This window comes from Amyelois transitella, chromosome 19 (assembly GCF_032362555.1).
Source record: "Amyelois transitella isolate CPQ chromosome 19, ilAmyTran1.1, whole genome shotgun sequence".
NCBI classification, from domain to species: Eukaryota; Metazoa; Arthropoda; class Insecta; order Lepidoptera; family Pyralidae; genus Amyelois; species Amyelois transitella.
The window spans coordinates 1,328,585-1,344,424 of NC_083522.1; the positions used below are offsets into that span (position 1 = coordinate 1,328,585).

General features: G+C 34.8%; 3 protein-coding genes across 4 annotated transcripts; 1 reads left to right on the forward strand and 2 right to left on the reverse strand.

The window, feature by feature from the left end:
- Nucleotides 1-1,166: 1,166 nt before the first annotated feature.
- On the reverse strand, nucleotides 1,167-7,192 carry LOC106135651 (E3 ubiquitin-protein ligase COP1). Of its 2 annotated transcripts, none has more exons than XM_060949708.1 (2): nucleotides 6,734-6,866; nucleotides 1,167-3,844 (listed from the first exon to the last, which is right to left on the reverse strand). In XM_060949708.1, exon 2 carries the CDS (start codon nucleotides 3,692-3,694, stop codon nucleotides 2,384-2,386), a length of 1,311 nt encoding a protein of 436 aa, XP_060805691.1. In that variant the 5' UTR covers nucleotides 3,695-3,844; nucleotides 6,734-6,866; the 3' UTR covers nucleotides 1,167-2,383. The 2 variants fall into 2 exon arrangements, with proteins under 2 accessions (XP_060805691.1, XP_013191463.1); XM_013336009.2 differs by lacking the exon at nucleotides 6,734-6,866 and adding an exon at nucleotides 6,873-7,192 and having other exon boundaries at nucleotides 1,169-3,844.
- Nucleotides 7,193-8,441: 1,249 nt separating this feature from the next.
- On the reverse strand, nucleotides 8,442-12,472 carry LOC106135653 (uncharacterized). The gene is made up of 2 exons (XM_013336015.2): nucleotides 12,315-12,472; nucleotides 8,442-11,533 (listed from the first exon to the last, which is right to left on the reverse strand). Exon 2 carries the CDS (start codon nucleotides 11,528-11,530, stop codon nucleotides 9,164-9,166), a length of 2,367 nt encoding a protein of 788 aa, XP_013191469.1. The 5' UTR covers nucleotides 11,531-11,533; nucleotides 12,315-12,472; the 3' UTR covers nucleotides 8,442-9,163.
- Nucleotides 12,473-12,900: 428 nt separating this feature from the next.
- LOC106130042 (THAP domain-containing protein 5) lies at nucleotides 12,901-15,716 on the forward strand. Its single transcript, XM_060949470.1, has 5 exons — nucleotides 12,901-13,193; nucleotides 13,681-13,867; nucleotides 14,185-14,469; nucleotides 14,982-15,101; nucleotides 15,645-15,716. Exons 1-4 carry the CDS (start codon nucleotides 13,114-13,116, stop codon nucleotides 15,087-15,089), a joined length of 660 nt encoding a protein of 219 aa, XP_060805453.1. The 5' UTR covers nucleotides 12,901-13,113; the 3' UTR covers nucleotides 15,090-15,101; nucleotides 15,645-15,716.
- The last annotated feature ends 124 nt before the right edge of the window (nucleotides 15,717-15,840 follow it).

The following is a 15,840-nucleotide window of genomic DNA, read 5'->3' on the forward strand; positions in this document are numbered from 1 at the left end:
CAAGGGATATAGACGTGATTATATGTATGTTTGTATGTATGTTATGTAAGTATGGACGAGTAGGTAGGTTTTATTTATTTATTTTAACTTTATGCACGTAAAATGTACATCAGGTGGACTTAATGCCACAAGGCATTCTCTGCCAGTCCGACCTACATGGATGAACCTACGACCAAATTCAAATTCAAAATTTTTATTCATTATTATAGGATAGGTACTATCATATCGCTTGATAATTGTCAAATCTTTTGGTTTCCCAACATTGGTTGACGTCAAATAAATAACTAAAAACTAAGTTTATTGCCGCGTTCAAGGCGTCAGTGCAGAAGAAGCGGTAACAAACTGCAATGCAGCTTTTTCTTCAACAACGTCAATTTCACAAACTGACATGGATGTACGGATGGTGCGTTAACTGTAAAAGAAATGTAACTAAGTTTATTCGTTAGAAATAAAAATATGAAACTTTTTATAATATCAGTCTAAGTAAATTAGCTGAAGATTCATTTAGGCGATTGACAAACAACTGTCATTATCTGAATGCAATTCCATCATTATCACCCGTATGTGGCTTCAAATCTATTGACTCTATCTACCCCGTAAAGGGTAAAAGACGTTTTTACGAATTACGTCCCGGCACCAAAAAAGAATAGGACCACTTCATCTCTCTAAAGGGCTAAGGGATAGGCTTATAAACTTAGGATTATTCTTCTAGGCGATGGGCTAGCAATACCTGTCACTATTTAAATCTTAATTCTATCATTAAGTCAAACAACTGAACAGTCTTTTCAAGACTGTTGGCTCTGTCCTCCCCGCAACGGATATAGACTTGATTATACGTATGTATGTTTAGTCTCTGTTACATTACATACATACATAAACTCACGCCTCTTTCCCGGAGGGGTTGGCAGAGACTACCTCTTTCCACTTGCCACGATCCCTGCACATGTTACATTACTTACGTTTAAAAAACACTGACACGTTTTCGGGTAGTTATAATTCTATAGGCAATAAATATCTACTTCTTCACATTGTAACTGACCAAAAAAAAGGCATGCGATTTTGGAGACAATAAGTATTTATTGCATGTACAGCAAAAATAATACACTTTAATTGATTGAACATTTAAAAACAGCTAATTTTCTACTTTCTTTAGTTATAAATTTCACTAATTATCTTGTTTGTTATTTTAATTTATATGTATCTGATTCTACTTATGTACTTATATATCTATATTGTCATTGTGCCTTGTTGTTCCCGGCACCATTACAAAAAAGAATAGGACCACTCCAATTCTTTTCCCTGGATGTCGTAAAAGGCGACTAAGAGATAGGTAAGTATATTTAATTTCGGTTAAGGTATTTATTAATAATTAAAGTAGATATTATTTTGGCACAATCGAAGTGGAATATTTTACAATAAATTTATTATTATAATTATGTATTTCTTCAACAAATAACTTATCAACAACGAATAAAGGTGTCTTTAATCGACTTCTGTTTAATATCTATACTAATATTATTAAGCTGAAGAGTTTGTTTGTTTGAACGCGCTAATCTCAGGAACTACTGGTTCGAATTGAAAAATTCTTTTTCGTTGAATAGACCATTTATCGAAGAGGGCTTTAGGCTTTTATATAACATCACGCTGCAATTATAAGGGGCGAAGAAATAATGGAATATGTGTAAAAACGGGGAAAATTATTCATCTTTGAGGGCTTCAATGATGCCCAAAATAACTATTCCACGCGGACAAAGTCGCGGGCACAGCTTGTCATGCATAAAACTAATACAGATAAATAATTTAAAACATGTAGCATAAATCACGGACAAACAATATAACCACGACTAGCGGCCCGGCGCGGCTTCGTCCGTAGTATAGGCATAGTCTATAGATAACACCCGCATGTAACTGAATGACACCTTTATAACAGTGAAATAATTTTCGTTATCGGTTCAGTCATTCCGAAGTCTTTACAGACAAACCCTTGAAGACTATTATTTTATAGTCTTAGACTAAATCTAAAGACATTCAATCTTCATAATTCTTCTTTGTCGTTATCCTTTCCCACTTTTTACGTGGGGTCGGCACCAGTATGTTAGTTTTTTCCAATTACAACTGTGACTTGCCATCTCACTGGTCACTCCCTTTCTACTAATACTATATTTTATGCTGTCGATCCATCTCTATTCCGGTCTTCCCCTATTCCTTAAACCTTCCACTTCCATATTTAAGGCTCTTTTAGTAACATGACCTTCCATTCATTCCATAATCGTAAAAAAAAAAAAACAAAATAAAACATAGACAAAATACCAATATATTTCGAGATTCAACTTCATTTAAACGAAATAATTTTTTTTTTTTTTTGCTCAACAATAATAACAAATTAGAAAGGATTCCTTTGAATTTTCAACTGATCAATTTCCATGGCCAGCTTCCTATTAATCTCGACGAGTGCATTCTGATTTTGTACCAAGTGTTGTATTTGCTCGTTCATGCCCACCAACTGCTTTTCCAAAAACAACTTTTGTTTCGTGAGAGCCATCATGATGTGAAGGAAATAATTCCTGTTATCATCCGCTACATCGGCAAGTGTCAACTTAACAAAATCCTTCATTTCTTCCAAAGCTTTCGTATCTAAATTTGCAACATTCACATTTGAATTTGTTTGTTTCACATTGGACAAGTTGAAGTGAGACCCCCGACCGTCGTCCGGAACACCATTCGTTATTCCTATAGGAGACGGGAAGCCCAGGGTCTCAGCTGTCCTGCTGTTGAGCGGTGTCGACATTTTACTGATGTTCTTCTCAGCATCCAATTGACGATACCTTAACTCGGTCCTATCACTTTTCCTCTCAGACTTGTTACCTTCTTCATCGAAATCTACATTGGACTTGTCCAGACCCATCATAACGAGAAAAGAGTCCGCTTTAGCATCCCCTTGGACGGACAGCTCAACATTTTTAGGCGGTGTATCGTTAGTGAAAAACATGTCCGAAGCTCTACCACGGACTGGAGAATTGATTTTATGGGGTGAAAGCGTTTCCATATCTTCCCGAAGACTGACGTCAGCGGATACAGTCTTATGTTTATTAGGCTGGAATGCAACTCTGCGTACCTCTTCCTCGTGTCCTTTGAGAACCTTAAAAGGGTTCGCCAAGTCCCTTAAATCATAAACTAAAACTAGGCCATTTTTAGTTCCGAGAGCCACCTGATTTTCATTATTTATAGCCAAAGAGGTTAAAGTATGTGGAGTACGGATTGTTGACACCACATTTTGTAGTCTTATATCATAAACATGCATCACTTTGTCATAACCGCTGGATAACAAAACATCTTTGTTGATAAGAGAAAATGCGAAATCACTAACAGGGGAAGCGTGAACATTCTCGAAGAAGACCTTGTCTTTATTTGTGGTTATATCGCGTAGAACAACATGCCCTTCATCAGTGGTCAGACCAAGCAGCGATCTGGATTCGTGGTGGAATTTCATGGCAGATATACTTCTAGAACATGATAGTTTAACAGTTAATACTGGTATGTTTGAAACGAGGCCGTAAATGACTGTATCCCCATTTTGCGTGGTAGCGGCTAGACTTGTGTTCTTTGCATTATAACTTAAATAATTGACGCATGACTGTTGAACTGGTGTGGGGAATGTTTTGGTGATCGTTTTGTTTTTTGTGTCCCAGATCATGACGTTGCCATTTTTGGTGCCGACAGCGATGTTCCTGTGTCCGTCACGATGAAAACTGGCCGACCATGTGTCCCTGATGGGGATATGTTGCAAACTGCGAACATCGTGGTCAGCGGGGCTCAGGATTTCTATAAGGCCTTTTGAATTAACCTGAAAAAAATAACAAAGATTATATCAATGATAAACATGTGTGGCCCGAGCTTGATATAATGGCCTCTTAAATGCTTGTGCATTTTTGACATGGTCTTGACAGTATGTACATATTTTATTTTATCTTTATTTTAATTTTATTTGATGAAATATTTATTCATGTATTTTAATGTAGACAATGTGCATTCGTCCACGATTTAGATTTAAGAGATCTATATTTGTAAATTGACGTCCGATGGAAATGCTGGAGTGTAGTTTGTTCCGCCGCTTCTTCTACACATGCGCTTTGGAAGCGGTAGTAGTTGTAATTAGAATTAAGTTATGTGACGTGAATAAGTGATACCTTGTATCCAATTTTGAAAATAAATCTATTCTATTATGAGTAGTTTTTGCAAACTTTGCATGACTGGCACTCATTTTGTTATATATTGGGTGCCAATACAAATAACTATCATTTAAAAAAAGAGGAGAACTTTTGTACTATTGTTTCCTGTGTTTATAATTCCTTTGTTTTCTGCATACCTGAATTGGTATATAAATAAATAAAAACTTAAAGATTACTTAATATAAAAGCACATTATTTCAACACATATATCTATATCAAGTGAGAGAATTATGCCAGTCAGTGACCATCTTAATTCCATTAAAAGGTGACGCCGTAAACTGGAAATCTCAAAGTATAGCTTTTGATAACAATCACACAACATCCATGGCAAAGAGATGGAGTGGTTCTATTCTTAAGTGCCGGAAACCACACGGCGACTAAGGGATAGGCTTATAAATTGGAATTCTTATTTTAGGCGATGGGTTAGCAACCTCTCATTATTTGAATCTCTTTCTTTCTTTCTTTTCTATATTATGGCTTCCACCGGACTTTCGGTGATTCTGCCAATGTCATGGTTTGAAGAGACACGAAATTACGAAATTGGACGGTATACAATCTGAAAGGAAGGTTAACAAATGTACAAACACAAAAAGACAAACACAACAAGTAGGTATTGTTAGTAAAAGAGAAGACAAGTTAATGATTATAATGTGAAGTGAGTGTGTAAGGTGTAAAAGTTATGTAAAACAAGGCATATACCTAATAAGAGATTTCGGAAGTAGGAGAGAGAGAGAGAAAAAAAAATACTGTAATGGGAACTATAGTTTTAGGTTATTTTTAGTTATGAACTTTGCAATAATATAACAGAACCGAGTGTGGACAAGAGAAAGAAATGAATTAATGTCTAAATTTAGATGGGGAATGTTCGTCGGAATTATGTTACGAAGATGGACCACAAGTTTGGGGCAGTTGAAAATTATATGATTTAGATTACCTTCATCCAGGCCACATTCACAGACAGAAGTATCTCTAATTCGCAGTTTATGGAGGAAGACAGGGATACATACATGGCCAAGTCGCATTCGGATTATAACTGACGTTACCCACTTCTCCAAGTTTCGATGCCGGAAGAACCAAGGGACTTTGGGTAAGTTAGGTTGGATATTTCCATACCAGACACCTTTTTGCTGACGAGAATGTTGCCATTGTCTGTTCCAATTAGTCATTAACTGTGGTTTAGCTAGAAGTCTAAGGTCTCGAGAGTAATGAAATTTGTGGCAGTCAGAACCTGAAGTAGAAGCTTGTTTAGCCCACATATCTACTGTTTCATTACCCTTGATTCCTGAATGGCTTGGAATCCAAGCAATAACTACATTAATACTGGAAGATTGACAATTATATAAGGCTTCTCTTATTTTCAGGGTAATTGGAAAGTTATCCTTTGCATGGAAGGGTCGTTTCAAAATATCTTGGAGGCAGCTCAAAGAGTCTGATAGGATAAGTGATTTGTCCAAATTGTGAGATAAAACAAATTGAACAGCTTCAAAGAGAGCAATGGATTCTCCAGTAAATATAGAGGATTTAGAAAAATATTTAAAACTTAATAAAAGATTGAATTTAGGTATCCAAACTGCTGCACCAACATTAGAGTCCTGAGATAATTTGGAAGCATCCGTAAAAATGAGTGTCCAATCAGACCATTTCTCAGAAATGATCAGGTTGAATATCCTATCAGCACCAGGAAGATTCTTGGAAAGTCCTATGTTTAGAAGAACATTAGGTTGGAAGATGAGAGGGAGGAAGTCAATATCAAAGATAGGATTTTTGGAGAATTGGGCAACTGGGTGGGGAAGGTTATCTATTTTATCGAAGCTTTTAACCAAAGGCGGGTGATCTTTGTTAACCCAATAAGAAGAAGTATGACAATAGTCTGATAGAGTTAAGTATTTCTAATAAGGGGTGAGAAAATAATTGGATTGTTTTGTAAAGAAATCTATCAGCTAAAAATTGTCTCCTTAATACAAGAGGAGGGTCCAAACATTCAACCTGAAGGGCATTTGTCGGAGAAGATTTCATAGCACCGGTTATAATTCTGAGACATTTATGTTGAATTTTGTCTAATTTAGCCAAAGCTAATTTGTTGCATGGTTCTAGTAAGAAGGCACCGTAGTCAAAATGGCTACGTACAAGGGCATTATAAATTAATTTTTGACTATAGGGATGGGAGCCCCAGCGGACTCCAGAGAGAGACCTCATGACATTAACTCCCTTTTCAGCTTTTTGGACAACATGGTTTAAGTGAGTAACACCTGTTAGTTTGGAGTCTAAGGTAATTATATTTGAATCTCAATTCTATCATTAAACCTAACAGCTGAATGTGGCCTATCAGTCTTTTCAAGACTGTCTACCCTACAAGGGATAAAGACGTGATTATATGTATGTATGTATGGTAGGTACACTACACAACTAGCGTGGGATTTGAACCTTTGGCTCCACAAGCACTGTTCACATATTTTGACACAAACATCAACACAGGCACACTAGCCGTGGTCAACAGTACCTACCTGTTACTTTGAATTATTCAGAGTGCTCATTTTATGTGAATAGTAGTGTGAATAAGTACCAAGTACTTTTAAGCTTGTATCATAAGATGTTTTTTCAGGAGAGCAGTGACTGGATTAATTTAATACAATATGAACATACTTGCAAAATATATTTGCTGTCATCACTCCAAGATATATCCCTTAGAAGACCATCATAGCACCCATATGACTTCTTTAGATCCCAACTGTTGATATCATACAGTAATAATCGTGAACTAATTGATGAGAAATACATATTGTGAACTTAATCGCGTATCATTTATCGCTCTAGCTCTGCTCACAATTATTTTTTATGCCTTATATACAGTACCGGAGCTTAAATATTGTGAATAAAACACTGAAAAGATCAACAGAAAATTGCAACAACAATTTCGTTTTAATTCAAGACGGAATTTAAACTTTTTTTGACACTCAACTGACTGATTGACACTAAGTTGCGAGTAGTGTAGTGAAAAACGATGTCACAAACATAGTTCAGTTATGAACGACAGTTTAACGTTATGCTTATTAATCATACCAATAATTATAAATGCAAAAGTGACTCCGTTTTTTTTGTCACCTCTTCACTTCACACACACTGAAATGAGAAAGACATTGAGTAGTTTTTATCGCGAAGAATACTATCGTTTCCGTGGGAACCCTATATTGTTTTGTACATACATACATAAAATCACGCCTCTTTCCCGGAGGGGTAGGCAGAGACTACCTCTTCCCACTTGCCACGATCTTTGCTTATTTCCTTCGCTTCATCCACATTCATAACTCTCTTCATGCAAGCTCGGCGGTTTCGGGTACTTTTGACCTGACCTTTTACCAGGACGTCATTGTTTTGTAGGCGGTGCTAAACTCGCACGGGCGAAGCTACCTACATTTTATCCATATTTATTTATTGAAAATTTTATTGTAACCATTGGGTTTGGCAGAGAACTTCATATGGGGTCAAACAAAGTATTACGTATTTGGTGTAGGTACGAAATAAAAAGCTTATAATAAACATAACATACATAAAACCTTACAATATACATAAATAAATAGGTGCCGCGATTGTCGCAACGAGTGAAAAGGCATAAAGGTATTAAGTACCCTCGCGACTCGAAAGAAACCTGTATACCTGCGATTTAAAATAAAAAGATAGATTGGGTATACCCGGTGGACTCGGAAAGAGAATTCCAGAGCCTAACAGCGATAGAATTGGAGTCAAAACCTGTACGGTGAAAAGTGGTAGCAAATTGGTTAACATTTTTGAAGAACGTAGGATTTTTTCGTAAGTACACCTTAATAGTTGGTAGTCTTTTGTAAGATAGTCTATATTATACTACAGGATGTCTTTTAAATCGTGTCGCACATTGAACATTGAAAATAATGAAAAGTTTTCAATGAACTTCTCTAGGTAGTTAATAAACTTAATACTATCTGAATATGAGTCCATTGTTTTTCCTTATTTTTGATAAAGCGTAAACACTCTTTTAAAGGCGTAACCAACGATTACACCGAATGTACCAATAACATACGTCAACGAGAAAGTATTAAGTAACGAATAAGTTAACAAATAAATAAAATATCACGTCTTTACATTTTATTCAAAAGTCACAAAAAAATAAAAAAGTTAGGCTATTATTATTACAGATACCGTCATAGCGCCTTACTTGAGACAGTTTTGGAATTCAGGTGTTTATAAACTTTTACTGTGTCAACGAATAGTGACAGTATTCACATCTATAATATAGTCTGTACCTTTTTTATCCAAAAAATGCTTCCCCAAGCCCATAGGTACATCACAGATTTTTTATTTTTTTTATTTTTGCTGTCTCATGTTACCATCATGAAGTGCCATAATTGATACACCACACAAAACATATGAAAGTATCATGAATAGAATTTAAATGAATACTTGAGACAGTAAAAAAATTCAAAAACTACATGACCAACTGAAAATTTTTTTTTTGGGCAGCTGCACTAAATTTTAAGTACCAAAAATGAAACAAGTTCCGTATAGCTCAATTTTTATTAATATTCATTACAATCAGTTTAAATCAACGTTGTTCGCTTATTTGGCAATGCAGTGAAAACAAATAGAAATACTTTTCTAAAGTAAAATAAGGAGAAAATAATGAAACAAGAATTTAATCTTACATAACTCAAAAACTTATAACAATCATACTCCAATATTTTCATATATAGTGGGTACTATAGTAACTAAAAAAATAATACACGTTTTTGGTAGCTTTATAAGCTAATCATTACAATAATTAAACATTACAAAAATAATCAGATAAATCAGTTTCTAAAATGAGACGTTTCAAGTTGACTGCATGTATCAAATTGACAACACTTAAGTGAGTACTTGAACTTACAACTAATAAACAATATTCTTCAGTCTTAAAATTTCAATCAGTCTTCATTAATAATAAGATTTGGCTTTATATTACTTACATTTACATTGAAACTGTAACGACCTCTTTTCAACAATACTGGCTTAACAACTGATATAATTTTTTGAGAGTCAACAGTCATAATATCATCAACAGGGGGAAATACATAAATTCCTTTATTTGTGCTTTTTCTCAAAAACTTACAGGAATACTCATTCTCATTTAATATTTCAGTTATCTGAGCAAAGAACTCTTTTACCATTGGTTTATTTTTAAAGCCATCATATATTAAGTGAATTTTTACAAAGTCATACATTTTTACAGATACTTCAGAAGTAGGTTCGGTTTCTATATGTTCATTCTTGGTTTCACTTAAAATTTGTTTCAGTTTCATTTTAGCAGATTTGGAGGATGATGGTTGCTGTGTTGATTTAAATACTTTTGGCTGCGAAGTTATATCGTTTTGATCTTTAGGTTTGCGTTTTATATCAATAGATTTAGAGGTAGATGGTTGCTGTTCTGGTTCATATACTTTTGGTAGCGTAATAATGTCGTCTTGATTAGTGGAAGATAATGGTTCCTGTGGTGATGCAAATACTTCTGGCTGAGTAATTACATTATTTTGATCTTTTGTGGAAGAAGACAGTTTCTGTACTGATTTAGATATTTTTGATTGCGAAATTATGTCCTCTTCACCTTTTGATTTTTCTCGTGATTTAGAGACTCTTGGCTGGAAAAATATATTTTCTTGATCTTCAGAATCTAAATATACATGTTTTCTTTGTTGTTTTAATTTAATGTTAGGAATGATATTTGATTGGGTTGTGGTTTTTTCTATCAAATTATCGAAATCTTGTAATTCAGATATATTATCACTATCAGATGTATCATGTACAGAATAATTGCTAGAAACTGTAGTATCCGTGTCTTCTTCACGTGCTGTTTTCGGTTGCGTAAATAATGGATCTGAATCTATGTTTACTTCTAAATAATCTTCTTCTGCATCACAAATTCCCACGTCTACTTCTTCAATATTTTGAGTATTTGAAGGATTTGTAATATCGGAGACTGTAAGGCTTTGACCTGCCGAAGCTTGCAATTTTTTCTTTCTCACTTTAAGAGGAGCTGATGTATTAAGACGACTTTCTTTTAAAAAACTTTCGAATGCACTCGCCCATTCTTTAGATGTGCTGTTATTTTCTGGAGTTTCAACGGGAAGCTTGGCCAGAACTGTTTGTTTGTTGAGAGGGCAAATCCCAGCTGCACGAAACCCTGACTTTAAATTCTCTGAAGATGTCAACAGTTGATCTAACGATCGTTTTAAAAGTCGCGGAAACTGATCTTTGGGAATGCAGCCCCTGGTTTTCTGCTTCCATTCTAATAAGGTTTTTCGCCATATTGCTTTAAGTGGACGGAAGTAAGCGACATCAAGCGGTTGGGTTAAGTGTGAACTATTTGCAGGGAGAAATATGAAACGAATATCTGATTCCGCACATTTTTGTATAACCTTTACAGACAGATGACTTGCCAGGTTATCTCCTAGTATTGCTTTCGGACCTTCACCTACCGAACTGAAATAAGGTACAACCACTTTGAAAAACCAGTCTTCAAACGTTGTACTGTCAAACCAACCGCTTCTTGTTCGATTGTAGAATGTATTAGCTGGCCCTCCTCTCAACCAAGAATCGTAAAGGTGCTCAGCCTTATATACGACATATATTGGTAATAAAGCTCCTGATGCTGATCCTGCAAACATAACCGATGTGCTCGATTTCGAAGCGTCAATGATATTTTTTGGACTTTTGAAACCTCTTCTTACTAATACTTTTGTTTTTCCAGGGTCGTCGGTAAAGTTAGTTTCATCAAAATTCACAATTGCTTCTGGTTTTACTCCCTCCAAGCTAATCATTAGATTATCAAAATAATCAGATATCATTTCAGGATTAACAGCAGCTCTTGCTCTTTTAATGTTTTCACAAAACTTGTACGAAATTTCATGTTTGTTTCGGTCTAAAAATCCTTTCAACCAAAATCTTCCTGGCAAATTGTTCTTAAATCTAGGTTCTGTCTTTCCCTTCGTGTCAAGGTATTGCTTCACAATAAGCGTCAAGTCAAAGGCTGTTATAGGAAATCCCCATTTCCCGCAAAGAATTAAGGCTTCTACAATTATATTTTCATCTTCATTTGAAAAAACTGTGGGTCTTCCAACTTTATTCATATGCTTACAACGCACTTTTCTCTGTACAGTGGCTGGTGGAACATTATATTTTTCTGCAGCTTTTCTAATCGACATACCTTTTCGCACTGAAGCCACTGCATTTTCAACCGCTTCATTGGAGTAGTTACGGTATGGCCGTGACCCAATTTTCTTTCGATACCTTCCCATGTTCTGTCAAAAAATCGAAATGAAGATTTAGGTAAGCCCAAGATAATTGTCTTTCTTGGCAAATTTTCTTGTCAATTATTTTACCCTTCCATTGAAATCTTCAAAACCATAGTAGACATGAAAATTCATTACATACACCACAGATATAAAAACATTACATTAAATGTAATGTTATTATATCTGTGACATACATCAAAAGATAATTTTTATAGGATTGATTAATAAGAATAGAACATTTTACACCATTGTTATTTTTATGAAAAGATTATCCATTAATCGCAAAAAAAATCCTTTTCGTTCACATTCATATTATATTTAAAATACTTGACAACAAGTTTACATGAATCTATGGTTTCTATGATTTCATTGAAATATTAAATTTTTGACAGAAAAAAATGGCCGCAAAACGAGCTTTTAATTAAAAAGAAAGTTTTAACAATTATTAAGCCATTTTGAGACATAGTAAATAACTTGAGACAGTTGGTAACTTGAAACAGTAGGTAACATGAGACAGTAGATAACATGAAACAAATGTATCAAATTACAACCACTTCGAAATATTTTCATTTGGAGTGGCACACAAGCCGTCGTTTTAACTTAAAATTCACGAAACCTTTGATAGTTTGTAGCTAAATAGTAAGGTTAGGTTATGCAAAGACCAGATTTTGACAAAGATCAACACAGATCGAGTAACATGTGAAGTTTTATGAACCACAGAACTTAACAATTTATTGTGAAAACTTTCAACTCTAATTATTCATAAAATAGGCTTGAAAAGACTTACTTTAGTTATTATTTATCTTGCACACACTTTTCTCCTGTCGCCATGACACTTGCCAGCAGTAATGTTACCATGTGTAAAAAAATATGGGTGCGTTCGAAAAAACCAGTTATTTGTATCAAGTTAACCTGCAGTATCAAGTAAGGCACATTGACGGTAGCATTTTATTCACTTCAACTTAATTGCACCTAAAATAATGTACAGCAGGTGGACTTAAAGCCATAAGGCGTTCTCTATCAGTAAGTCAGTGTCGCCAATATAATATAACCATACAAAAACCTAAAAAAAGGAGTTTCACCCAAAAAATTAGCTAAAAATTTTGTAACCTAATAATATTGATGATTCTGATATTGATGGTTATTGTTATACTCGTAAGCAGACTAGTTTATGTACGAATCGTAACCACCATAAGCAGTTAATAAACAAAATGCGAGTAACGATTTTCATATCCGTTACTGTATCTAAGTTTATTACATTTGGAAACATCACCACGTACGTGTACTTGTTTACAATTTCTTTGGTTACGTTACGTCGTTACGTCAGGGAGTAGACACTTCATTCATTTCATTCGGTCACCTACAGCCTGAGGTTGAGTCTCTTACAGGTCACAGCCGCACTCACTTCAATTATTTTGTTCTTGACGATCTACATAGGAGCGGCGTTTTAATTTAAAGGTATATGCCTGATCCGCGTGCTAAAAATAAGACTCACTAGTCATAACTTAGGACAGTAGTACGTTGTCTGTTTATGAGTCGTGACGTCTTTCTATTGTGTACCTGCGTGTTCAACAAATAAAAACAAAATGACTCGGTGTTCTATTCTTGAGTGCAGAAATAATAGCCGAACTAGCAACTTAATACGATCAGGGGTTTCATATCATCGGTAAGTCTCACCTTTTTAAATGTGTTCAAATCAGTAAAAAATACAAATAGGTAGTAATATTTTTTATTTACTTTGGGTAGGTAAGTGTACCTAGTTGTAGAATAGATGACACACGGTGACGGCAACCAACCGCCAGCTTGACGGATCACCGTCCGTCCGCCATTTTGCATTTTACTTCTACTAGGGCTGTAAAATATTTCAAATTGAATCGATATTAGCATAGATTATTTCCACCAGTCAACTTGAGTGACAACCACAGACATATAAAGAATGTTTTTAAATCTGTGGGCGAAAACATATTTTTTAATGTAGGTATAATACTCACTTTCGATGCGTTAGTCTGATTTTGATGAAATTTAAAGGTTTCTGTCAATGGAATTTTTAAGTTTGTGGGGCTACAAAATAGGTCAAGTAGGTTTCGAGATATTCATAATTTTGTATTTAAAATGTGCGCGAAGTCTAATTGTGGAATAAATGTTATTTTTAGTTTCCCTAAAGATTCTGATTTACGAGATAAGTGGATAGCTGCTACCGGTAGGATCAATTGGACACCTACGAAAACAAGTTGCATTTGTTCGGAACATTTTGCAGAAAAAGAGATTCTCTTAACAGACAAGGGATATAGGTATCTGAATCCTGATGTTGTTCCTACGAAAAAAATTATGATTTATCAAGTAAGTATTCGCCCACATTTTGAAGAAATTTTGTAAGTATTGTAATAGAATTTGGATTAATATAATAAGACTAAAAGAGGCTGTTTCTGATAAATGTAATGTCACAAGTCACAACTGATGTTTTGGACACCATAACGTTTGCAACTTAATTCAAAATTTGTTCAAAAGTTATACGTATTACGCAAATTGCACATAACTACGTACAATGTGGCATTTCTGTTATCTTCTATTATTCTGATTTCTATGGTCTTGAGACTATCTTCTTCTCTCTCTCTTACTCAAAAGACTCAACATATTTCAAATTCGTTTCATTTTAGAATGAATCCTCAGAAGAAGAAAATTCTTCCAACACAGATTTAGATGAGGATGGGTCAAATTCAGAAACACCAAAAAGGAAAGCTTACGTTAAAACAGATCCACTAAACATTGACCCTGTTACTAATAAAAGTAGTTCAATGGACTCCTCCGTGCTCGCTGGTATGTTACGTAGAACAAGAATACTTATAATAAAAAAGGATTTACAAATCAAACGCTTGCAAGCTCAAAATCGTAGGATGCGACAAAAGCTTGAAAATATGGAAAAGTACCTAAAACCTAAAAAGGTTAGTATTTCGAACGTTAAACTGACGTCTAAAATCTGTCTTAAATAGTGTAGCTGACTGTTATACATACCTTCACGTTAGTACGGTGGACTCGTCAGATAGCTGTGATGGTGGTATCTTCTTCACCGTGTATTAGTCGCAGCCCGGAGATAGATTATCAATAAACCCTCAATCTTTGTACAATAATCGATTTGAAAAATATAAGAAATCAAATCGATGAGCAGAACAACACTCAAAGCCATGACTGACATTGACGTTAGTGAGGTCTTTGAATTTGATCTGATTTTGAAAGAAAGTGACGTGTCTACTAAATTTCTACCTGTCTGTATAAATAAAGAGATTTTGTTTGATTAAGAAAAGACCGGTGTAAAAAAGGTTTGTTGTTGACGATGTACCTACGCTTAAACTTGTACCAAATGAATGGAATTTATTCTAACTAAATACTTTTTCACAAAGTTATGTTGCGTTTATCCACTTGTCAATATACTTACGAACATCAAATTGTCTTCTAGATCAAGCATAAAAATGATCACGGACATCCAGTTGGCCGTATTCTCCAACATTCTGGGCGTGTCGATATTTCTGCTAGTGATTCTCTACCATTACATAAACGCAAATAGCACAAAATGAAGGTAAGAATGGTACCTAATAACCTAACAAACTTATGCCGGACAAAACGAGTGTTGTGATGTAAAAACAATAATTTCTTTAAAAACAGGTCCATATCATAATCTTCCTTATTGCTTTGCCAAAAGGCGACTAAGGAATATGTGAATAAACTTGGGATTCTCCTTTTAGGCATTCGGCTAGCAACCTGTCACTATTTGAATCTTAATTCCATCTGCAATCCATACAGCTGAATGTGGCCAATCAGTCTTCGTGAGACTATTGGCTCTGTCTTCAGAGCTAACAGTCTTGAAAATACTGATAGGCCATCTTCAGCTGTTTGGCTAAGTGATAGAATTGATATTCATATCATGTGACTGGTTTAATTAAATAATTAAACCTTTCCTTAACAAAATATGGAAGCCCAGAAAATCATTGAATAGGTACAATGTTGTTGATTCAACTCTATTTAGCAGCATATTTATGAAAGAAAGCTGATTGAAAATGAATCCAGCACCAATGATACTTGTTCAGAAAATAGAACATTAATAGTATATTTTTTTTTTCAGGTCACAGTAGGAGCCTACCATTCAATTATTTTTATTATCATACTGTTAAATATAATAATGTAAGTAACTGAACTATCAATATTTTATTTCATAACCTTTTCCCCAATATGCTGCACATCATCCCTCAAATAATGTTGATTCCTTTGTCACGAGCATTTGCCATGTGGTTCTCGGCACCACTCCTTATCTTGGACAT